The 25,797-nt window shown below is 47.0% G+C and overlaps 1 protein-coding gene across 1 annotated transcript; it reads right to left on the reverse strand.

The window, feature by feature from the left end:
- Positions 1 to 378: 378 nt before the first annotated feature.
- On the reverse strand, positions 379 to 25,146 carry LOC111824016 (butyrophilin subfamily 3 member A3-like). Its single transcript, XM_023747261.1, has 7 exons — positions 25,120 to 25,146; positions 14,911 to 15,044; positions 14,363 to 14,704; positions 3,965 to 4,114; positions 3,832 to 3,852; positions 3,720 to 3,746; positions 379 to 1,189 (listed from the first exon to the last, which is right to left on the reverse strand). The coding sequence occupies exons 2-7, from the start codon at positions 14,987 to 14,989 to the stop codon at positions 528 to 530; spliced, it is 1,281 nt and encodes a 426-aa protein (XP_023603029.1). The 5' UTR covers positions 14,990 to 15,044; positions 25,120 to 25,146; the 3' UTR covers positions 379 to 527.
- Between the last annotated feature and the right edge of the window lie 651 nt (positions 25,147 to 25,797).

The raw sequence follows: 25,797 nt of genomic DNA on the forward strand, positions 1-25,797 counted from the left end.
TGTGGCCTTTGTAGTCACCTACAGTGACCTTCACCCTGGGGCCCTGGGAAGGGAACCTCAGGCTGCCCATGACCCTGCCCAACAGGAACAACTGGCTGCAAAGGAACAGACTGGAGGTGGAGGGAGGGTCAGAGGTCAAACACCTCCAGCAGCACTAGTTTCTGCATGAATTATGTCACTTCCCTGGGCCCTGCCTCCCTTTCCACACTTTCCATGAGGCCCCCTCACAGGGGTGTGGTGAGGATTGGTGAGTGAGATTCACCTGGAGCATTTAGCCCAGCACCTACCACCTTCTAAGTTATCTGTGACTGTGAGCTATGGTTGCAGGAAGGGAGCTGAGCAAACTTTTCACCTTTGGAAAGTTATCTTCCTGCACCCTGGTCTCATTAGTCATGTGGAAAAGTTGAAAGATAACTAGTAAAGTGCTTCACTCAGTGAGTTTTTAGTAAGTATGTTCCTGATGTAAGTATGTTCCTGATGTAAATATGTTCCTGCTGTGAGGTTTGGCTGTTAAGCAGGCCCTCACCTCAGGGCTGGGCAGGGGGAAGCAAAGACTTTACTTCCGCCTGAGGGTCCTCAATGCTGTTAGCTGAGCCTGAGGCCACTGGGGTCTCCAGGGAAGGGTCAGGCAGTGGGTCAGGCAGAAGGGAACTCCTCATTCCTTTTAGTGCTGGGCAAATGGTCAAGGCAGTGGGCTCCTGTGTCAAAATCCTGAAAACAGGCCACAGAGGCCCAGAGAAGGGAGTCTGTGAGAAGGTGTAGATGTGCAATCCATCGATGGCATCATAGAACGAAACCTTCCCCCTCTCATAGTCCAGGAAAACCCCCACTCTTTTAGGAGGTTTGACAATAGTGAGTTTGCTCCAGGGGTCCGTTCGAGCGTGGAAGGCATGCCCACCCAACAGTGCTATTGTCCAGAATCCATTCTGGGGTGTTATTTTAACATCACGTTTTCTCTCCACGTTCTCCCTACACACCCCTAAATTCCACTGTTTCCTGTCCCCCACCTCTACCTCCCAGAAGTGTCTGCCTGAAGTGAAGCACTCACGGCCCAGCACACAGAAACGATATTGAAATCTCCTGGGGTTGTCTGGCAGGCTCTGCCTTTGTTTTATCCTCTTCAGGCTCCTCTGGTCCTTAGAAATAAGGAGGTTGGGGTGCGCAGTGTCTGGATCCAGAATCACGTCCGCTGCAGAGAGTTCCAATGGTGTGGGGTCAGCCATGGTTTCTGGATCTGAGAGCCTCAGGCTCCAAGGCTTGGGTCTGGCTTGTGAGACCTGAGCCCAGAGCCTGGGGTCCCAGCTGCCCTGAGTGTGACCCTCAGCAAAGCCAAGAGACACCACAGGGCCTGGTGGTCAGTGAGGAAGGGAGGGTGAGGAGGGCTGGGGTCTGCCTAACCCGCCATCTCAAGTGGCCACCTTCCTTCTATCTTCCTCCTGTTTCTTCCCCAGAATGACTGTGCCCACCTGTGCTGCAGAGTCACATGGATTCCATTTCTAGCCATTGCTCTACCCTCCTGAGCTGGACGACTTCCTTTTCTGCATGGTCTCTTTTCACACACACACACACACACACACACACACACACACACACACTATGTAATGTCCCAAGTCTCAATGTGATGTCTGTAAAACAGGAATAAAAATACTCATCTCTAGGGTAGAATAAAACAGAAAGTGAGCAGTATGTAGCCCAAGGCCAGGCATGGAGGAAGCATATAGTGTGGTCACAGGGACCAGGTCTCTGCTGTGCTGGGCCATGCTGGGCTCTATGTGATCCTCACTCCCCACCTGCCCCTCCCTCTATGCCCAGGAATCGTCCTCCTTGGGCATCATCACTGGGCTCTCTTGCCTCTGGTCACATGTTGGCTTTGGCCAAGGGCAGTACTGGCTGAAGACTGGAGGGAAGGAAAGAAAGGCAAGACTTCCCCACTTCCTGTGATGGAGACGCTCTAATAGAGCACGCCTCCTCTCAGGCAGCCTCTCTCTGAGCCACAGCCTCCTGGGGTCTTGTGGTGGAAGGGCTCCAGGGACTGCTCCCCGACCCTCTGCCTTGGGCCTGGGGTGGTGGCAGCTCCCACTGCTGTGAGCCTGGGGCACTGCTCTTCCTTGTGGTTTCCCTTAACGCCACCCCTGCCTCTGGAGGTAGGTCCTTCCCTAAACCCTCTGTAATCACTGGGCGGATGTGGCTGAATCAACCCAACTCCATCTCTGATCTCTGATTTCCTTCATCTCTTCATGCTGTGACCTTTGACCAACCTCCCTGTCCTTAGCAGGCACACCAAAGCCTTCAGGGTGATGATGATGTGTGGTCCTTAAAATGTAGCCATAAACAGTTCTGTCAGTAACACTAGAACGACATGACAAGGAGGTCAACACCTAATGTGATGGTATCGATTATAAAGAACCTTCCACCACAAGACCCCAGGAGGCATGGCTGGTGCTGCCACACTGTTTGTCTCTTTGTCCTGAGGAGGAAGCATAAAAGCTCTCAGAATGTGGGGCTTCCCTCCATCACGGTGGGGCTGTGGGTGACGGGGCCAGGCTGTGCCCAGGCCTGAGACTTATGATCCACAGAGGAAGAAGGCAGAGTCACCTCCACTGTCATTTCTGAGTCCTTTCCTCTCTCTCCCTTTTGACCCCCCACCTCTCGTTCTATCTGCCTGTTCAGTTCCTGCTCCCCTCTTCTCTTTAAAGTCACCGGCACCTAGTGACCTGCAGGCCCCGAGTGGGGCTTTCCCAGCTGCACCTGCAGGTCTGTCCTGTACGTGTCTGTACAGCAGTCACCTTTAACCATTGTTTCACTTTCTGAAGTTTCAGTTACCCTCTGTCACCCACAGTTGGAAAAGATTAAATGGAAAATAAGCAATTCATAAGTTTTAAATTGCACATCATTCTGAGCAGTGTGATGACACCTGTGCCATTCATCTCTCACATGCCAACCTGAGGACATCCCTGTGCCCAGCACGTCCACCCTGTGTTCCTCTCATAAGCCACTTAGTCACTGAGGAGCCAGCTCTATGGTCAGATCTGCCTCAGCATCACAGGGCTTGTGTGAAAGTCCCCTGATGTTACTTAACAATGACCCATCATTGCAATGACCCATTGGGGTGTGGCAATGAGAAGCCTTCCTTTAAGTGAGAAGGAGAAACCTCCTATACACAGGGTGTGGTGCTATCCGTGGGCCAGGCACCCACTGGGTCTTGGATGCCATGCACCTGGCATAGGAAGTGACTGTCTTACTCCTGTACTTGGCATAAGCTTGCCGTGTGCATTCGTGTATGCATATGTGTGCTGAAATCCATCCATCTCAATCTGCATGATATCCTGCCATTTTCCAAAAAGAATTGGGCGACTTATTGAGAAAATTTCAGGCACTACTTTTCAGCAGTTATGATAAATCTGGGATTCCCTCCTCCTTAGAAGAGAATGTTGCTCTCTCCTTCTGGTTTCCTCTCAGCAGCCTATAGATTCTGTACAGGAGCCAGGGAGGGAGGACTCACATCCTGAGTCCATCTCCCCTCTCCTTTCTGGGGTTCCCTGGACATCCGGGTGGAGCGGCCTGGTGGAGGGAGCCTGACCCCTTTCTCCAGGGAGGAAACCCGGCCGACCTCCCCCATCAGCGTCCTCATTCCTTCCCCTGGGCGGTCAGGGGTGAGGAAGGGGCTGGACAGGTCCCAGCAGAGAGTCTCAGAGGCAGGTCCAGGTCTAGGTACTCACGCGCCAGGTACTCCTGCTTCATCCTTCCTGCAGGGGAAACGGGAGGGGTCGGTGAGGGGGTAACCAGGCACCCCAGAACCCGCGATGAGGGGGGTTGGGGGCCGGGACTTACTGAGCTCCTCCTGCAGCTTCTCTGGAAATAAGCAGAAAGAGAAGGTGCTGTCATGGGGATGGTTGGGGGGACCCACGCAGTGGGTGGGAGGCCTGGAGCGGGGAGGTCCCACCCACCTGCAGCCAGGCCTCACCTTTGGCGATTCGCTCCCACTGGCTCAAGGCCCGGATTCTCTCTTGCTGTCGACCCCAATAGATCACCGCCCCGACCAGGATCCCCAGCAGAGACAGAAGGGTCACCCCGAAGGCCGCCCGCCAGGGTTTCGGGCTGGAGAAGAAGGGGCCTGCGGAGGGAAAGCCTCAGTCACTCACCCGAAGGGGCGCGGGGTCTCCAGGAGGGGAAGCGACATTGCTCTTCCCAAAGTGCCCAGAACTCTCCCGTCACACAGACTAGTGTCCTCATGTCTGGCTCTCACATGGGAACAGTTAGAACATAACGTACAGACAGTCACTGGAGCCTCCTCTCCACCCCCTCCCCCATGTATCAGCGTCTCATCAGCGGCTTAACCTGCTGCCTCAGAAGGTGACCTTTGGGGCTGGAGGGTGACCTTGAACCAGTGACGTAGCCCTTCTGTCCTCAGTGTCCTCATCGGCAGAGCATGACGTTAATGCTCTAAAGTCCCAGACACAACGTCAGTGCCATGCGAGAGTTTATTCATTTTAAAAACATAAACATCTTCGAGACCCAAGATGGTGACCATGGGGACCACAGGCTGCAAGATAGTGTGTGAGTGAGAGAGCGGAAGGGAGGGCGTGGATGGCGGGAGTGTCTGTGTGTGTGAGGGAGGGAGGGACAGCTATGTTCCACGGGAGTGTCTGTGTGTGTGAGGGAGGGACAGCTATGTTCCACGGGAGTGTCTGTGTGTGTGAGGGAGGGAGGGACGGCTATGTTCCACGGGAGTGTCTGTGTGTGTGAGGGAGGGAGGGACGGCTATGTTCCACAGGGCTGTTGGGACTGGCGGACCGGGCTCCCCAGCGGGGCAGCCGCTGCTGCTGCTGAAACGTCTCCCGAGCGGCCGGCTCTGCCGCAGAGTCTGTGCCATCTTGAAGGGGAGAGCGGCTGTGATTGGGAGCCCAGCCTCACCTCCACCCGGGAGACCTCGGATACCTCCCGGGACCCTAAAACCACATCGCCCAGGGACCAGCTGCCTTAGCTGCCAACCCACGAACACCAGGACTCCAGCCTCCCCGGCCACGGGCACCTAAAAAGTTTGTCCAGGGGGAGACAAGCTGGCAGCTGAGTACACGGACGGGTCCTGCGCCTTCTCACAGAGCAGATGGAAGGAAGAGCTGCACCGAATAACACCCACCCGGAATTGGAGAATTAAACACAACTGGAGAGGAAATCCGTGGACAGAAAGGTCAGAGATCACCTAGAGCAGCAGTTCTCAACCTTCCTATGCCTCGACCCTTTAATACAGTTCCTCATGTTGTGGTGACCCCCAGCCATAAAATTATTTTCGTTGCTACTTCATAACTGTAATTTTGCTACTGTTATGAATCGTCATGTAAATATCTTTTATGCAGGATGTATTTTCATTGTTACAGATTGAACATAATTAAAGCAGAGTGATTAATCACAAAAACAATATGTAATTATATATGTGTTTTTCCGATGGTCTTAGGCGACCCCTGTGAAAGGGTCGTTCGACCCCCCAAAGGGGTCGCGACCCACAGGTTGAGAACCACTTACCTAGAGAGAGAAATAAGTTCTGCCTCTTCAGGTTCACCTGGCTGTCGTTTGGGTGTTTGTTGTTTGCAGTTTTGGGATTAGTTGTAATTTGTTGTTTGCATTCTTCTCTGGGTGTTTGTTGTTGGCATTTTTTTGGATTAGTTGTTGTTTTTTTGGAGTTTTCTCCCCAGATACGTATATATTTTTCCCTTCTTTTTTCTTCTCTTTTTTTCCCCTCCTTTACATTTTTTCCTTATCTCAATATCATTTTTGCACTCTTTTCTCTTCCCTAATTCTCTTTTCTCTGGTGGTCACTTTATTTGAAGTTATTGGTATGGTGAATCCATTTGTGTTTGGTGCCCTGTGTGTTGTGTCTTGTGGTGTTGTATTTTGTGCCTTTAAGTTAACACAGGAGAGAGAGGACACCATAACCAGACACCCTGAGAGGAGCGAACACAGGGAGACAAAGAAACAGCCCCCGTACAAAAGAAAAGAGGAATCACCGTAAAAGGAAATAAACGAAATGCAGGCAAGCAATTTGTCAGAGAAAGAATTCAGAGCAATGGTCATAAGGACACTGAAAAGGATGGAAGACAAATTAAATAATATGTATAAGAATCAAGAGGAAATGAAGAAGAACCAAGAAGAAATGAAGAATGACATCACTGCAATAAAGAACACAATATAAAGTATCCACAGTAACTAGAAGAAGTGGAGGACAGCATCAGTGAGCTGGAAGACAAGGTAGGAAAAACTACCCACACAGAGAAGCAACTGGAAAAAAAAACTTAAAAAACAGGAGGAGAGCCTAAGGGAACTTTGGGACAACACAAAATGAAACAATATCTGCATAAGAGGGGTGTCAGAAGGAGAGGAAACTGAGCAAGAAAAAAAAAACCTGTTTTGAAGAAATAATGTCAGAAAACTTCCCAGATATCAGGAAGAAAAAACTCACACAAGTCTAAGAAGCTCACAGAGTCCCAAACAAGATGAACCCCAACAGACCGACACCAAGACACATTATAATTAAATTGGCAAACACCAATGGCAAAGTAAGAATCTTCAAGGCTGCCAGAGAGACACAGAAAGTTACCTACAAGGGATCTCCCATCAGACTATCAACTGATTTCTCAACAGAAACACATCAGGCCAGAAGGGAATGGAATGAAATATACAAAGTCATGCAAAGCAAGGGTCTGAATCCAAGAATACTGTACCCAGCCAGGCTATCAATCAAAGTTGCGGGTGAAATCAGGAGCTTCACAGACAAAAAAGGACTAAGGGAGTTTATTACCACCAAACCAGCCATGCAAGCAACGCTAAAGGGTCTGCTGTCAAAAGAAGAAATAGGAAGGGAAGAAGGAACACAGACATGAAGAATAAAATGGCGACAAACAAGTACCTATCAATGATAACTTTAAATGTAAATGGATTAAATGCCCCAATTATAAGATATAGATTAGCTGAATGGATAAGAAAATATGACCCATATATCTGCTGTCTACAGGAGAACCACCTCAGAACCAAGTATTCACACAGACTGATGGCAAAGGGATGGAAAAAGGTTTTTCAGGTGAATGGAAGTGAAAAAAAAAAAGCTGGCATAGCAATACTGATATCTGACAAATTAGACCTCAAAGGGAATGCCATAACAAGAGATAAGGAAGGCCACTTCATAATACTAAAGGGAGCAATTCAACAAGAAGATATAACTCTGCTAAACATATATGCACCCAATACAGGAGCATCCAAATACATGAAAAAACTTCTGGAAAATATCCAGGGAGAGATTTACAGCAATACAGTCATAGTAGCGACTTTAATACCCCACTAACACCATTGGATAAATCCTCTAAACAAAAAATCAGCAAAGAAACATCAATGCTAAGTGACTCACTAGATCAGATGGAATTAATTGACATCTTCAGAACATTTCACTCCAAAGCCACAGAATATACATTCTTCTCAAGTGCACAGGGGTCATTTTCAATGATAGACCACATATTGGGGCACGGGCAAAGTCTCTTTAAATTGAAGAAGATAGAAAACATATCAAGCATCTTCTCAGATCACAATGGCAGAAAATTAGAAATCAACTACAATAAAAACAATGAAAGAAATCAAATACCTGGGGCTAAATAGCATGCTATTAAACAATGATTAGGTTACCAAAGAGATCAAAGAAGAAATAAAAAGCATTGTGGCAATAAATGACAATGAAAACACAATAATCCAAAATCTATGGGCACAGTTAAAGGAGCATTGAGAGGGAAGTTCATAGCTCTACGGGCCTACCTCAAAAACCAAGAAAAAATGGAAATAAATGATCTAACCCTACAACTCAAAGAGTTCGAAAGAAACAAGAAAACCCCAGTGTAAGTAGAAGGAAGGAAATAATAAAGATCAGAGTGGAAATAAACAACATAGAGACCAAAAACACAATACAAAAGATCAACAAAACCAAGAGATGATTCTTTAAAAGGATAAACAAGACTGATGAACCTCTGGTCAGGCTCACCAAGAAGCAAAGAGAGAGGACCCAAATAAACAAAATCAGAAATGAAAAAGGTGAAGTAACAACTGATCCTATAGCAGTGATGGCGAAACTTTTGAGCTCGGCGTGTCAGCATTTTGAAAAACCCTAACTTAACTCTGATGCCGTGTCACATATAGAAATATTTTGATATATGCAACCATAGTAAAACAAAGATTTATATTTTTGATATTTATTTTATATACTTAAATGCCATTTAACAAAGAAAAATCAACCAAAAAAATGAGTTCGAGTGTCACCTCTGACACGCATGTGATAGGTTCGCCATAACTGTCCTATAGAAATACAAAGGATTATGAAACAAAGCAATGAACAGCCTATTCCAAAAAAATGGACAACCTAGACAAAAAGGACATATTTTTAGAAAAATACAAGCTCCCAAAGCTCAATGAGGAAGAATTAAAAAAACCTGAGTAGGCTGATAACCACCAAAGAAATTGAAATACTGATCAGAAATCTTACAGCAAACAATAGCCCTGGTCCGGACAGGTTTACAGGGGAGTTCTACCAAACATTCAAAGAAGAACTAAAACCTATTCTCCTCAAACTATTCCAAAAAATTCAAGAGGAAGGCACACTTCCAAGCTCTTTGTATGAAGCCAGCATTAACCTAATTCCAAAACCAGAAAAAGACACCACAAAAAAAGAGAACTACAGGCCAATATCCTTGATGAATATAGATGCTAAAATCCTCAACAAAATTCTAGCAAATGGGATCCAGCATTACATTAGAAAGATCATACACCATGACCAAGTGGGATTTATTCCGGGGATGTAAGGATGGTACAATATCCACAAATCAATAAATGTGATACATCACATAAACAAAATGAGAGACAAAAATCACATAATCAAATTAATCGATACAGGAAAAGTATTTGACAAAACCCAACATCCTTTCTTTTTTAAAAAAAATATATTTTATTGATTTTTTCCTGAGAGGACGGGAGAGGGATAGAGAGTTAGAAACATCTATGAGAGAGAAACATGGATCAGCCGCCTCCCGCAAGCCCCCCACTGGGGATGTGCCCGCAACCAAGGCACATGCCCCCGACCAGAATCGAACCTGGGACCCTTCAGTCCGCAGGCCGACGCTCCATCCACTGAGCCAAACCGGCCAGGGCTCAACATCCTTTCTTAATAAAAACTCTCAGCAAAGTGGAATAGAGGGATCATACCTCAACATAATAAAAGCCTTCTATGACAAACCTACAGTCAACATCATACTCAATGGGCAAAAACTAAACTCATTTCCCCTAAGAACGGGAATAAGACAGGGATACCCACTTTCACCACTCCTGTTCGATATAGTACTATAAGTGCTAGCCATAGCGATCAGACATGAAGGAGAAAGAAAAGGCATCCAAATTGGAAAAGAAGAAGTAAAACTGTCCTTATTCCCAGATGACATGTTACTATACAGTGAAAACCCCAAAGACTCCATCAAAACACTACTACACCTGATAAATTAATTCAGCAATGTAGCAGGATACAAATTAACACCCAGAAATCTATGGCCTTTTTATACACCAATAATGAACTCACAGAAAGAAAACAAAAAACAATTCCATTTACCATTGCACCAAAAAAAAAAAAATTAAGATACCTAGGAATAAACTTAACTAAGGAGGTAAAAGACCTGTACTCAGAAAACTAAAGGACATTGAAAAAGGAGAGAGAGGAAGACATAAAACAAATGGAACAACATACCATGTCCATGGATTGGTAGAATCAACATCATTAAAATGTCCATACTACCCAAAGCAATCTACAGATTCAATGCAATCCCCATTAAAATATGAATGTCTTATTCCAAAGATCTAGAACAAACTCTCCAAAAATTCATCTGGAATAATAAAAAAAAGACCCTGAATAGCCATAGGCAATCTTGAGAAAGAAGAACAAAGTTGGAGGGATCAGAATACCAGATATCAAGCTGTATTACCAAACTACAGTTCTCAAAACTGCCGGGTACTGGCACAAGAATGGACATATAGACCAATGGAACAGAACAGAGAACCCAGAAATCCACCCAAGCTATTATGCTCAATTAATATTTGACAAAGGAGGCAAGAGCATACAATGGAGTCAAGACAGTCTCTTCAATAAATGGTGCTGGAAAATTTGTCAGATACATGCAAAAAATGAAACTAGATCACCAACTTACACCATACACAAAAACAAACTCAAAATGGCTAAAGAACTTAAATGTAAGATGGGAAACCATAAAAATCCTACAAGACTACATAGGCAGCAAACTAGTAGACATATGTCATAGCAATATCTTTACCAACACAGCTCCTAAGGCAATGGAGACTAAGGAGAAAATAAACACATGGGACTACATAAAAATAAAAGCTTCTGCACAGCAAAAGAAACCATCAACAAAACAACAAGAAATCCCACGGCATGGGAGAACATATTTACCAATGCTATTTCAGATAAGGGTTTAATCTCCAAAATTTACAGAGAACTCATATAACTTAGCAAAAGTAAGATAAACAACCCAGTCAAAAAATGGGCAAAGGATCTAAGTAGACACTTCTTTAAGGAGGACATACAGAAGGCCCAGAGACATATAAAAACATTTGCAAAGTCACAAATCATCTGAGAGATGCAAATCAAAACAACAAAGAGATACCATCTCACACCTGTCAAAATGGCTATCATCAAAAAATCTACAGACAATAAGTGCTGGCGAGGATGTGGGGAACAAGGAACCCTCGTACACTGCTGGTGGGAATGCAGACTGGTGCAGCCACTGTGGAAGACAGTATGGAGTTTGCTCAAAGAGTTAAAAGCGGAACTCTCATTTGACCCAGTGATTCCACTTCTAGGACTATATCCCAAGAAACCAGAAACACCAATCAGAAAGGATATGTGCACCCCTATGTTCAGAGCAGCACAGTTTACAATAGCTAAGATCTGGAAAAAGCCTAAGTGCCCATCAGCAGATGAGTGGATTAGAAAACTGTGGTACATCTACACAATGGAATACTATGCTGCTGTAAAAAAGAAGGAACTCTTACCATTTGCATCAACATGGATGGAGCTGGAGAGCATTATGCTAAGTGAAATAAGTCAGTCAGAGAAAGATAAATATCACATGATCTCACTCATATGTGGGATATAATGATCAACATAATTTGATGAACAAAAATAGATCCAGAGACAAATGGCAAGGAGATGGGGGGATAGAGAGCAACCAAAGGACTTGTATGCATGCATATTAGCATAACCAATGGACACAGACATTGGGGCGGTGGGGGCTTGGCCAGGGTGGGAATGGCTTGGGCGGGGGGAGTCAATCAGAAAAAAAGGAGACACATGTAAAACTTTAGACAATAAAAAAATAAATTGCATTGCATTGAAATAATAATAATGCCTGGACTGGAACCTCATATATGTATAAAACATAAACATCTTATTTGTCTTGCTTACATCACAGGCAGCATCTATGCAAGCTGCTCCGCAGCTCAATTCTCAATGCATCGTGGGTCCTGGGGACCTTTCCCTCTCGGCATGGAGAGCACGTCTGTGTTTCCTCCCACAGGGCAGCCTCCACTGCACAGGAGCCCCCATGGGTGGCATCTGAACTGTCTCTGACTATTGTTATTATAACTGATACTCCAAGAAATGACTTTGTGCCCTGGCTGGTTTGGCTCAGTGGATAGGGCACTGCCTATGGACTGAAGGGTCCCAGTGTGTGGAGTGCAGGTGGCAGCTGATGATTCCCTCACATCATTGATGTTCCTCTCTTTCTCTCCCTCTCTGAAATCAATAAAAATATATTTTTTTAAAAAGAAATAACTTTGTCCATCAGTTATTTCACACAACCCCACGCTGATCTTTCAGATAAATTTCTAGAACTGGGATTTTGGGTCAATATATAAGTAGTTTGAACTAAGATTTTTCTATTGACCCCCAATATAAGGTGTGTCAATTTATACAAAATTATAGAACACATCTAAGAGTGTCTGTCTCCCCACAGTCCTGCCATCAATGTTTCCAACTACATGGTTTGTTTGCTGCCCATCTCACAGGTGGGAACGTCTCCCTGCTCAGTGAGACTGGACATCCTTCCCCGAGGTATTTCCTTCTGGGAACCATTCATTTCTGTACGGAGCTGTTTCATGTTTTGAGGAGCTCAGCCCTTTCTCCAGGACGTGTCTGCACATACTTTCCCCACTTTGTCATGTGTTTGCTGACATTTACCATTTGCCCATCCCCATCGTCTGTCCCAGGTGGAGGCAGCAGGGATGCTCAGAAAATGTCTGTGACATCAACAGCTTCAAGGGGCAAAGGGCACCCAGGTCCCTGCTCTGAGCCTTATGTTCACTGCACAGACCCAGGTCAGCAGCAGACACTCAGGCCTCCATCTCCCAGTGGACACAGCTGAGCTCAGTGTGGGGCCAGGCATTCACCTGCAATGGAGACCCTGGCTGTCTTCTCCTGGCTGAGCAGGGGGTTTCTGATGACACAGGAGACCCCCTTCCCAGAGCTGCCTTTCAGGATCACAGACGACGTGGCTGTGTACAGACCCTCTCCATCTGCAGCCCCAGGCACTGCCATGGCGGGCAAGCTCTCTCCCCCTTCACCTCTCCACTCTACGTGGGGCTGTGGATACCAGCCTGCAGACATGCACTCCACACGGATCCCTCCATCCTCATAGCCCTTCATTTCAATGTGAAGATCAGAGCCCTGGGCTGGGGAAGGAAGAGTGAGCCTGAGTCATGGGGAGGCCTCTGTGTTGGTGAGGGTCCATCAGGAACGGGGGCTCACTCCACTAGATCACACAGGCAGGGTTCACTGAGGAGCTGTTTGCCACGTGTGCTGTGCAGGGGAGACTGTTCCATGAGGTGACCACTGCCTGACCCTTGTGGACCCTCGAACTAGATCCAGCTGGATCTGGGCCAGAACAGAAACTGCTTCCATGTATTGCCTCAGAGACTCCTGGGCCCTCCCCCTGCCCAGTGCTGGTTCCTGGAACTGGCCCTCACCCACCCTAAGCTTGTAACTCATTCCCCTTATCTGGGCAGGTCATGCCCCAGTCCCCTATCTATCCTGCCTGTCCTGTGTGAGCTTTAGGCTTTGCCAGCTGGTGGGGAGGATATGCACGTTCTATTGTTGCAGCCCATGCTGTTCCTGGTATGAGAGTCACCGTGGTGAACTCTTGATATCATTAATCTAGAGTTTACAGCCTCTTTTTCGGGTCTTTGGACTCAGGGGAATTTTTATTTTGTGGTTGTGGAAGGGGAAAGACTACATGGGAGAGAGCTGACCCAGGGCCAGGAGCAGTGAGTTGTCACCACCAGTCTCTAAACTCTTAACCCAAGGGGGTCAGGGAGTTGGAGGAAGCCTTTTGAAGACTTGGAAGAACCCAGTCCTGTCGGGAGGGATTTCTTAAGAGGAGCTGTGGTCTCAGGAAGGGATGTAGCTGAGGAGGCCCTGCAGGGAGAAAGCCAGGACCTCCAACCCCCACCTTCCTTCCTTCCTGTGCAAGGCAGGGTTGTGCCCCGAGAAAGAGAAATGATGTTGGACATGAACAATGTCATGGAACAGCAGCATCAGACAAGGATGCGTTGTCCCTGTGATGGGTCAGGACAAATCAAGACCACTCAGTCATCATATCTGAACACAGAATAACACATGAACAGTGTGCAGATCACAGCAGTGAGCAATCATCCCCTGGCCTATGTGTGAGTGATCAGTTATCCCCACACCCTCCTGACAGCATCTGGTTTAGAGCAAAGCCCTCCTTCCATAAACCTTCTCCTAGTCCTCTGTCAGCCCAAAGTTACACCAAGTCTCCCTGACACACCCTCTTAGGGACACCCCATGTTTCCACACTGTGTGTTCTTCTCACTGCAACTAGTACTAAAGTCAACTTGTTCTACTGCAGGAGTGATCCTGGGGTCTTGGTTGGAGGACATGGCTGCACAGGTGATGTCTCTGAAGCTCAGCCTCCCTGGACCCACAGCAGCGAGCACCTGGGGGGCCCAGGTCCACTGCCTGGAACACACCTGAACCCACTCAACTGTGTGCCCCCCACTGAGGGGGGTTTTCTCAGCCTTCCTGCCCTGACCCCACATCCCTGCTGAGACCCTGGTGGCTGCAGGAGGGACGTCTTCACTTGGTTCAGGAGGAGCCCTTCCTGCAGGAAAACCTGTCTGTCAAGGGCCCAGAGAAGCAGAGGTGGAGGAGGGAGGCAGCTGCTGGGGTGTAGGCAGAGGTCTGTGGGGTGGGCTTGGAGCCTGTGTCCCCAGGTCCCACAGAAGAAGGAGCTCAAAACAGCTTCAGGCTCACCTGCAACCTTCAGCACCACCTGGGCTTTTGCAAGGAAATCGCCATCTTGGAAATAACACTGGTAGATTCCACTGTCAGAGACTTTGACCTTGTGAATCCGCAGAGCAGCCTTCCCCTCAGCGATGTCCCCTCTTAAAATCGACGTTCTCCCTCGATACTCTGCTATCTCTATTTCTTCCATGCCGTGTGCATATGTACGTACCACCAGCCTGAGGCCGGGTCGCACCCACATCAGGTCCATGGTCTCAGCACTCATCTTAGGGGTCAGGTGACAGGGCAGCTCAGCGACTTCACCCACCATGGCCAGGATGGGATGAGGGGGTCCAACCACAGCAAACTGAGCTGGTGAGCAGAAAGGGGTGCTCCATCAGAGAGAGCTGGAGGCTAGAGGGTAAGGCGGCGTCCCAGGGTAAGAAACACCTAGAGAGGGACTCAGTTCTGACAGGTTTACAGTGTGGATGGGCCTCCCAGGTGTGGTAAGGACTCCAAGGTTCTGACTGGGCATTACAGGTAACTGCTACAGGTACATAAATGCAGATGGTCCTTACCTGAGCAGGGTGTGTGCAGGTGGACCAAGGGGAGGCAGACAGGGAGGAGGAGCAGATGGAAGACCAGTGACCTCACCATTGTGGGCTGTTGTGTAGACAGAGAGACACCAGAAGGAGTTGGTAGAAATGACGACCTGGAGGAAGATGGAGAATCCACATGAGACCTCTGCCTCCCCAGGGCTGACTCCCGGTGCAGCCACCATCACTGGTAACCCCAGAGCCTCCTCTGAAATGTCTGCTTGGGAGTCTCTTCACCTTTGACTCGAACATGGAAAACCACCCTCAAGTCTGTAACCTGAAGTGTCCGTCCCTTGGCCCTGGCCACCTGGGAGTCCTGGGCTCTGTGGCCAATGGGCTCACAAGCTTCCATTTGCCTACACTTCCTGGACAGCCTGTCTGCACCTCCAGCATCTCACTCTGATTAAGACAGTACCCCCCTCTCTGAGTCCCTGTTCCACTGGGGTCCCTCAGTCTCTGCTCCACACCACAGCCCGAATACTCCGGCCTCCCTCACTTCATGCGCTCCTCAGCCTCCAGGGGCTCCCCCTGCACTCAGAGCAGGAGCTGGAGTCCTCTGCTCCCTGCACTTTCTAAGTTATCTGAATGTTTGAAATTTTAAGATTTCAGAGAGAGGAATATATTTCCACTTATTTTGGGGGATAGTTATTGTTTTTATTCTTGATTATAAACAACTAGTATTTCAAAATAAAAATAAGTAAAATTTAAATAATTTATAATGGCAACCACATACTTTGTTTCATATGAATATAAATAGTTCTGGACAATTTTGGAATATATATATATTATATATATATATGCCTTAAAATGTTTTATTCTTTAACCTGTTGCAGAATTACTCCTAAAAAAATATCAGGCACTAAAAAAAGTTTTATATTTAATGCTGTTCATCATAGTAAAATCTACAATACCAAAATGTAGGTACAATTTGAAATCCCGAATTGGATCCAATTTTGTAATAATAACAAAATTTAATTAAAAACATGATTCCTAAACCTGCAGCTATGATCATACTCAATGGTGAAAAGCTGAAAAGTTATTCTCTAATCACTAAGGTCAAGAAGAAGACAAGGACGCCCACTCTCACCACTTGTGCTCTCACTGGCCACAGCAGTCAGACAAGACAAAGGAATAGAAAGCATACAAATCAGAAAGGAAGAAGTAGAATTCTCACTATTTGCAAAGAGTATGATACAATATATATAAAACCTGAGGATTCCACCAAAAAAACCACCAGAACCAATCAATGATTCAGTAACGTTGCAGGACAGAAAATCAGCAACCTGTTGCATTTCTATACAGCAATAATGAATAATCAGGAGGAGAAAATTTAAAAATTTCATTTATAAGTTTACCCACAAAGTATAAAATATCCAGGAATAAATTTAACCAAAGAAATGAAAGACCTATAGACTGAAAACTATAAGACACTGAAGAAAGAAATTTAAGAGGATACAAATAAATAGAATGATAGGCTATACCATGCTCATGGGTTGGAAGGATTAACATTGTTAAAATGTGCTTACTGACTAAAGCAATATCCACATTCAATACAATCCCTATTAAAACACCAATGGCCTTCTTCTCAGAGATAGAACAACTCATCCTAAACTTATATGGAACCACAAAGATCCCTAATGTCCAAAGAAGTCTTAACAAAGAACAAAGTTGGAAGCATCCTACTCCCTGATATCAAACTATACAAAAGTGTCCACACTAATAAACAGCATGGTACTGGCATATAAACAGACACCCAGTTCAATGGGACAGGCAGAGAGCCCAGAAAGAACCCTCACTTATATGGTCAATTAATCTGTGACAAAGGAGGCAAGAATATGCAGTGGGGTAAAGACAGTCCTTTCAAAATGGTGCTGGTAAAACCGGATAGATGCAAAAAAAATGTAATTGGCTCACTTTCTTACACCAAATTAAGAATAAACACAATATGGATTAAATATTCAATGTGAGACCCAAAACTATAAAACTAGAAGAAAACAGAAGAAGTGAACATCTGACATTCCTCTTAGTAATATATGTTTTCGATATGTGTGTCCTCAGGCAAGGGCATGAAAATATACAATAAACAAATGGGACCAAATGACACAAAAGGACAACCTACTGAAGGGAAGAATATATTAGCCAAGGATATATTCAATAAGGAGTTAATATCCAAAATTTATTTTTAAAAAATCATACAATTTAACAGCAAAAAAACCTGAATAGACATTTACCTACAGAGCAGGTACAGATGGCCAACTGACATATGGATTGGAAACCCTCTACTGTCAGACAACGTGATGTTTATCCATTCTTCAATTGTTGTATACGTATGCTGTCTCATATATTTTTATATTACAGCTAGAGGCCCAATGCACGAAATTCATGCAAGAGGCTCGGCACTCGCAGCCCAGGCTTCATCTGGAAGGTCGTCCGGAAGGTCGTTTGGCCATCTGATCTAATTAGCACATTATTATTCTAGAGTACATATAATTCTGTAGTGAACATCTTTTCATATAAATCTTTAAGCCACACATCTTATAACCTACACCACCATTATTTTAACATTATTTCTGTAAACGTGACCACACATAAACAGCCTGTTCGCTTAAGAATTCTAGGAACTAACTTCAGGAAAAGCAGACTCCAACCTCCAGACATTCCATCTCCGGAAGATTTGCTGACCTTCAACCAGTAATCTGCACAGACTGTGTTGGCTGGCACTTAGTCCCCTCAATGGAGAACCCTCAACCCCCTCCTTTTTATTCCTTTACTAATAGCCCTGCACACGAATCCCTGCACGAGTAGCTCGCTGGGGCTTGCCTCAGCTGGCCACCTGCCCACTGCTGCTGGTAGCTCTCCCACCCCTTGGAGCTCTCTGCCTGCTGCCCCACCCTCCTGTAGCTCTCCACCACTTGTAGATTGGTCCTGACATTATGGCGTATGGATAATTAGCATATTCCTCTCTTACTGTATAGGATTATTCTTCCCCCCTCTCCTCTTCCTTACAAAATTGCCTGCCCGTGTCCAATTGTCTTTGCAGCATGAGTCTACATCTTCTGAAGCTGCAAGCTCTAGAATAAACCTACATTCCTCCCACCAGTCCCATTATCTCCATTTGGTCTTTCCACTGGCAGGCAGTTGAACCTGGGTTCTGCCTTTTAGAATCTCTTAGAACACATCCCAGAGAGGAGCAGGAGAGCCTGTCAGAGGCCTTAATGTCCACAGTAAGTTCTTGGGAACATGCAGTTGTCAAGCTCACTCATTCCGGTTGTCTCCCTCCCACAGATTTTTGAGTTCAGGCCTTACCTTGCCTGCCAACGAGGTCTCACCATGTCCTCACCTGCAGGCTCACCCAGCTTCTCAGCCTCTCTCCTAAAGAGACCTGGGCCCTGGCTTTTACCAACTCCCCCCACTTACAGTTGGCACTTTCAGCTGAAAACCACAGAACAACGGCACTCCTTAGGTCTTCATTGCAGTTGAGTCTCTGATCTGGAGGGAAGGGTGGGAAAAGAAAGCTTGCTCAGGAGGAGGAAAAGTGCAAAGTCCCTCTTTGAAAGCACTTGTTACAAAAAGCATGAAAATAACCTTTACTTTGCTCTGGGTGTGTCATCGGTGGGGTGCTCTACAAGCCTCCACCTGTTGCTGGTGGGAGTGGGTTCTTGGGGTGCCACGGGAACAAAAATGTCCTGAGGCCCCACAGGAGGATGAGGTGCTGGGGAAGCTTTATTTCTGTGGAATCAAACCCCTGAGTTTCTAAGGTCCCATCTCCCTCTGTCCTGCCATGAAAAGTCCCATTTTGTCTTCAGCAGAACCAGGATTCAAGCCATTCCTACAGTTTCTGCTCCATATTTGCACAGTCCCGTCCAGTCCAGCATCTGGCAGCCTAGCAGGGGTCACTAGCAAGGAAGAAACAGGAGAGCAAGCAAGAGCAACAGAGAGAGAGAGTTCTCAGCCTGGTGACTGTATTCCCAAATGTTGATGGGATTACATTGAGGTCCACCCTTTTAGCCAATGATCTCTGTTCCCAGGTTAGACTGACAGGAAGCCCCATTTCCTCCATCACCCGTCTTCACTGCACATGTGCCATCTCCCCTCTGTGGAGCCCTCCCCAGTGACTTCCAGGGAATAGACTGGCTCCCTGGGGAGTGTCAAGTTGCAGCTTCCTGGTGAGGCTGCCCAGATGACCTTGCTTATTATGTCTGGCCTCCCCTTTGCTCCTTCCCTATTATTAATATGAATGACCAGCTACTTATGAGGATAACAGGTGTGTGTGTATTACACAGGATTCTATTGCAATCATGCCTCAAAAAAAACACACTGAACGTCTCAGGAGATTTTATCAACATTTATTTTCTCCTTCGTGAGTCTACAGGGGGACAGGGCAGCTGGTCCGGGTGGGCTTGCCTGGGCCTGGCTAACTGGGTTGGAGTCAGGGCTGCAGGTTGGGTTCCTGTCAGTTCCAGAGGTCTCTCCATTCTGGGACCAGGAGCTACAGGACACGTTCTTCATTTCCTCCTCTTCTCCTCCTCCAACTCCCCATCCCAGTATCTCTCCTCCAACTCCCCATCCCAGTATCTCTCCTCCCTTTTCAGATTCCTGTCCCCCTCCCTCCTCCTCCTCATCCTGCCTCTTCCTCTAACTTCTCCGGTGATGATCTTTAGACCTCTCTGCCCCTAGTGGCCGCAGCGCATCACTGCACCCCGTGCAGCTGGGACAGGAGCCCACCTCTCCCTCCACCAGGTCCCCCGCTAAATTCCCATATCTTTAATCTAAACCTTCTTTGTTTTTTATTTTAAAATGGTGATCCACAGTAAGAAATACATCTTATAATGTAACTGAGGACAGACATTTATATACACTGTATGCTCTCATAGTTCCATTCGTATTTAAATTTGGTCGCTACGTAATACATTGATTTCATGCACCATTAATGGCCCAGGACCTGCAGGTGGAGAACTGCTCCATGACGGTTGTCTTATGGCAGAAACATTAGGCCCCACGTCCTGTGGGCTCTGCTTTTGTTGTCCACAGACAGGACTTGGGCCCTCAAACATTTACCTTCCTGTTATAGGATTTGGCATGGATTGTGAAATAAATTTGGAAGAGAAAGATGTACTTCTCATGTTCATGTTGAAGACCCTTTCACTGGGCCTGAGGCAGCAGAGAGGTTTCCATGCAGAAGGATAACCACGTGGACGCAGGGTTCTCGCCCGCCCTCCCATCTCTGACTCCCATCCCCGCAGGGTGGTCCAGCCTCTGCCCTCCTGTTGGGGGTTCGCTGGCTTCTGGGCATCTCCTGGTGGTGGAGGCTGAGCCCCGTCTCCACCTTCATTCCCACGGGGTTCTCCCTGAGAAGCGTGTCTTTGTCCTGTTTCCCATGAAGAAGCAGCTGGGTCAGCCCCGTGTTCTTGCTAAATGCAGCCAATGACGGGAATGCCACATTGGTAGTTGGTGAGAAGGCCCCCCCCCCTTAATATATCTTTTATTGACTTCAGAGAAGAAGGGAGAGGGGGAGAGAGATAAGAAACATCCATGATGAGATAGAATCATGGACCGGCTGCCTCCTGCACGGCTGATCGAGCCCACAGCCTGGGCGTGTGCCATGACAGGGAATCAAACGGCGACCTCCAGGTTCATAGGTCTACATTCAACCACTGAGCCACACTGGCAGATGAGAAGGCCTCTCTTGATTCAACTCAGCTGTGATACCATTGACCCTGGAAAGCCTCATCTCTGAGCTGTTTTATTTCATATTTTAACTACACACGCGTGAAGGAGAGAGAAGACTGACATTAATGAGGCAGCAGGTGTGGAGAATGGGCTTGAGGTTCTGAAGGCCTCCATCCTCCAACCACCACCCTGGGGTGTCCTGTCAGATCATGTTATTGGATTAAACAATAAAGATTTTTCTCGAGGAGAAACCAAGATGGCAGCATAGGTAAACACCGGAGATTGCTGCCTCGCACAACCACTTCAAAAATACAACTAAAAGACGGAACGGACATCACCCAGAACCATAGGAAGGCTGGCTGAGTGGAAATTCTACAACTAGAAGGAAAGAGAAAAGCATACCGAGACTCAGAGGAGGCGCAGTGCAGAAGTAAAATACTAAGGTGCGGAGGTGCGTGCGGAACAGGCTGGCGGCTGAGGGCGCGGTTGTCTTTTTCAATCGGGAGGGAGTCTCAGGCTCTGAGCTCCAGTTCTGGGCGAGTCTCTAGGGACCCAGACTCATACGGGAGAAGCGGGACTGTCTGGCAGTGGTCGGAACTTGAGGGCAGCTTTCTCTCCGAGAGGCTTGCAGCGATTACCAGGACATTGAGAAGCAAAGCCTCTGAGGGTAAGACTGAGAGCAGCCATAACTGCTAGCCCTGCCCTGTTGATCCCGTGGGACCCGCCCCGCCCAAGCCCTGCAGGGAGGCTTTTGCGGGATAGCCTCAGGAAAAGGCTAGATTAGCACCTCCCTAGAGATCCAGGAGCCAGGAAATCCAGAGGTCAGAGTGGGACCATCCAGTTTGCAGCTCTGTGGAACCATAAAGGACACACTCAGGGGGCAGACTCAGTGAGCACCAAAGCCCCTTTGAAGCAAGTCTTGCCCCAGAGGGGTGTCTCCAGCACAGAAGTTCTCCCACTGCATACACAGCTGATTCTCACAGCCAATTGGCCTGGAGGCCAATTCCTCCCAGTGATACCTACAATCAAGGCTTAACTACAAGACTGTGCACAAAGACCACAAGGGGGTACACCAAGAGTGTCCTCCTCAGGTAATTGGGGAGGCTGAACCACTGGGCCCTAGAGGACACTTAGCACAGAAAACCACTGTATCAACACAGGGAAGCATAAAAAATGTGGAGACAAAGAAAAAGGACACAAATGACAGAAATGGAGGAAAGCAAACTACTGGATATAGAGTTCAAAACCACACTTTTAAGGTCTTTCAATAATTTTATAGAAACTGCCGATAAACTTAATGAGATCTACAAGAAATCTAATGAGACCCTCGATGTTGTGATAAAGAACCAACTAGAAATTAAGCATACACTGACTGAAATAAAGAATATTATACAGACTCCCAACAGCAGACTAGAGGATTGCAAGAATCAAATCAACAATTTGAAATACGAAGAAGCAAAAAACACCCAACCGGAAAAGCAAAATGAAAAAAGAATCCAAAAATACGAAGATAGCATAAGGAGCCTCTGGGACAGCTTCAAGCATACCAACATCCGAATTATAGGGGTGCCAGAAGATGAGAGAGAGCAAGATATTGAAAATCTATTTGAAGAATAATGACAGAAAACTTCCCCCACCTGGTGAAAGAAATAGACTTACAAGGCCAGGAAGCACAGAGAACCCCAAACAAAAGGAATCCAAAGAGGACCACACCAAGACACATCATAATTAAAATGCCAAGAGCAAAAGACAAAGAGAGAATCTTAAAAGCAGCAAGAGAAAGAAAGTCAGTTACCTACAAGGGAGTACCCATACGACTGTCAGCTGATTTCTCAACAGAAACTTTGCAGGCCAGAAGGGAGTGGCAAGAAATATTCAAAGTGATGAATGCCAAGAACCTACAACCAAGACTACTTTATCCAGCAAAGCTATCATTCAGAATTGAAGGCCAGATAAAGAGCTTCACAGATAAGAAAAAGCTAAAGGAGTTCATCACCACCAAACCAGTATTATATGAAATGCTGAAAGGTATCCTTTAAGAAGAGGAAGAAGAAAAAGGTAAAGATACAAATTATGAACAACAAATACACATCTATCAACAAGTGAATCTGAAAATCAAGTGAATAATCTGATGAACAGAATGAACTGGTGATTATAATAGAATCAGGGGCATAGAAAGGGAATGGACTGACTATTCTTGGGCGGGGGGAAGGGGTGTGGGGGATGCGGGAAGAGACTGGACAAAAATCGTGCACCTATGGATGAGGACAGTGGGTGGGGAGTGAGGGAGGAGGGTGGGGTGGGAACTAGGTGGAGGGGAGTTATGGGGGGAAAAAGAGGAACAAATGTAATAATCTGAACAATAAAGATTTAATTAAAACAAAAAAAAGATTTTTCTCATCACCCGGCCGGCATGGCTCAATGGTTGAGCGTCTACCTATGAACCAGGAGGTCACCCTTCCATTCCCTGTCAGGGCACAGGCCCAGGTTGTGGGCTCCATCCCCAGTGGGGGGTGTGCAGGAGGCAGCCGATCTGTGATTCTCTCTCATCGTTGATGTTTCTATCTCCCTCTCCCTTCTTCTCTGAAGTCAATAATATATATATACTAGGTGCACTGGTTAATAATGCAGATTTTTTTAAAAAATATGTTTTATTGATTTTCTACAGAGAGGAAAGGAGAGGGATAGAAAGTTAGAAACATCGATGAGAGAGAAACACCGATCAGCTGCCTCCTGCACGCCCCTACTGGGGATGTGCCCGCAACCAAGGTACATGCCCTTGGCTGGAATCGAACCCGGGACCCCTGAGTCCGCAGGCCGATGCTCTATCCACTGAGCCAAACCGGTCCTGGCAAATAATGCAGATTTTTTCACTAGATGGAGTTACACATATGTTGATATATATACGATTTGATATTTATGCTATTTTGTTGTATTGATAGCAAGCTTCAAAACTTCATATGTCAATTTTTCTGAAGGTGTTAACATCATATTTTTACCCTTAAAAATGTCGAATTTCATGCCAAAAAAGAGCATTTGTGGGAAGTTTTAATTCATTACTTTATTTTGAAGAAAAGTGCTGCTGAAAGTTATCGTATACTTCGGGAAGCTAATGGTGAACTCGCTCCATCTCAAGATACTTGTGAATGCTGGATTAAACACTTTAAAAGTGAGGATTTCCATGTGAAAGACAAGGAACGTCCAGGTCAACCGAAAAAGTTTGAAGACCAACAATGACAAGCATTATTGGATGCAGATCCGTGTCAAACTCAAAAACAACTCGCAGAAAGATTCAACGTTGCTCAGCAAACAATTTCCGGTCGTTTACAAGCAATGGGAAAGATTTAAAGGAAGGAAAATGGTTGCCACATCAGCTGAACGAAAGACAAATGGAAAACCGAAAAGTCACCAGTAAAATGTTGCTTCAACGGCACGAAAGAAAGACTTTTTTGCATCGAATTGTGACTGGCGATGAAAAGTGGATTTATGTTGAGGATCCCAAATGCACAAAATCATGGGTTGACCCAGGTCAACCATCAACATCCACTGCAAGGCCAAATCGCTTTGGAAAGAAGACAATGCTCTGCGTTTGGTGGGATCAGGCAGGTGTGGTGTATTATGAGCTTCTAAAAGCAGGTGAAACCGTTAATACTGATCGCTACTGACAACAAATAATCAATTTGAACCACGCTTTGATCGTGAAACGACCAGAATGTTCCAGAACACACGGCAAAGTAATTTTGCTTCATGATGACGCACCATCACCCACTTCAGAACCAGTTACAGACACGTTAAAAGATCTTGCCTGGGAAGTATTAACCCACCCGCCGTGTTCACCAGCCCTCGCTCCTGCAGATGACCACTTGTTCAGATCCATGGCGCACACACTTCCTGAGCGGCACTTCAACACATACGAAGAATGGACAATTGGGTCTCCGAATGGTCTGCCTCAAAACGAGAAAAGTTCTACTGGGACGGACGGTCTCCACAAGTTACCGGAAAGATGGGAAATGTGTAGCCAGCGAAGGACATGACTTTGAATAAAGCACTTTTGATGTTTCTCTTGAAATTATGGTGTTTTCTTTGATTACAAAATCCGCATTATTAACCGATACACCTGGTATATATTGAAGGTTTTTCTCAGGTAACACAGCCCTGCGGTTCGGAGGCACCTGCACCCTCCTCCCGGCGGCCCTTCCTGTGGAGAGACACGAGGAAACTAAAACTATTGGGCGTCACGTCCCAAGTCTATGAAGTTCAAGCGCAGCCCGTCCCTCGGGGTCACCGGACGCCCCCGCATCCGCCTGAGGCCCCGCATCCGCCCGCGGCCGCTACCAGAGCAGCTATGGCGGGGTCCCCCGCGGCCCCTCCCAGAGAGCAGCCCAGGTCCCCGCAGCGGGCAGCGCCCTCCTGTGAGTTGTTCCCGATGTTGACGCTTCTGTGAACTAAAACGGGGTCGCTCATCCCGGGAACCCCAAAAGGAGTCGGGGTCCGGAAGGAAGCCAGGCTGACGAACGTTACCTTTGAACTTCCGCTCCCTGGAGAAGTGCCCCCGGAAGTCGGCCCCCACCCCTTGTTTCCGGTGAGTGGTTTGCGTTAAGGTTCCGGTTTTCTCCCTTCTCTTAGGAGCCGGAACACGGACACAAAGTCCGCTCTCGGAACCGGGTCGGAGGTCACAACCAGCCCCCGGGGTCGGGAAGCGCTGGGCTGGGGCTCAGGGGCCCCGGGGGGTCAGCACACCCGTGGGGGCACCGCCCGCACCGGGGTCTCCAGCTCCGGAGAGAAAGGGCCCCGCAGGCTGCGCACCCGGGAACCTGTCACTGAGATGGAGCAGCAGGCTCATCGCTGAAATGTCACCCGGACTCGCAGCCGATGGTTGTAAACAACCAGGCAAAGCAGCCATGATGTGAATGATCATTGAACTGGATGCCTGGTGCATGAACCTTGTGCAGGTGTGTGTGTGTGTGTGTGGGGGGGGGGGGGGGTCCTAGCCCGGGGGGGGGGGGGGGTCCTAGCGCCACTGCGCTCTCAACCCGCGCGCCTTAACGGGGGGATTCGTGGTTCCCACCTTCCCGCTGGGAGGTCTTTAACGCTTGCCGGGAGGGAGGAAAGGGTCCCGCCACCCGCCTTTGCATCACAAGGGGGAAGCTGAGATCTTGCTTAAAGGGGCCCCCCCCCGTGGGAACCCCCGGAAAAACA

The sequence above is a fragment of the Myotis lucifugus genome, unplaced genomic scaffold, assembly GCF_000147115.1.
Source record: "Myotis lucifugus unplaced genomic scaffold, Myoluc2.0 scaffold_824, whole genome shotgun sequence".
NCBI classification, from domain to species: Eukaryota; Metazoa; Chordata; class Mammalia; order Chiroptera; family Vespertilionidae; genus Myotis; species Myotis lucifugus.

Excerpts from the sequence above, each read along its gene's own strand:
- LOC111824016 (XM_023747261.1), bottom strand. The coding sequence starts at position 14,989 with ATGGTGAGGTCACTGGTCTTCCATCTGCTCCTCCTCCCTGTCTGCCTC. Across the intron at positions 3,853-3,964 it reads GTGGGAGCGAATCGCCAAAG|AGAAGCTGCAGGAGGAGCTC; the intron begins GTGAGGCCTGGC and ends GCTTATTTCCAG. Across the intron at positions 1,190-3,719 it reads GAAGCAGGAGTACCTGGCGC|CGGACGTGATTCTGGATCCA; the intron begins GTGAGTACCTAG and ends AACTCTCTGCAG.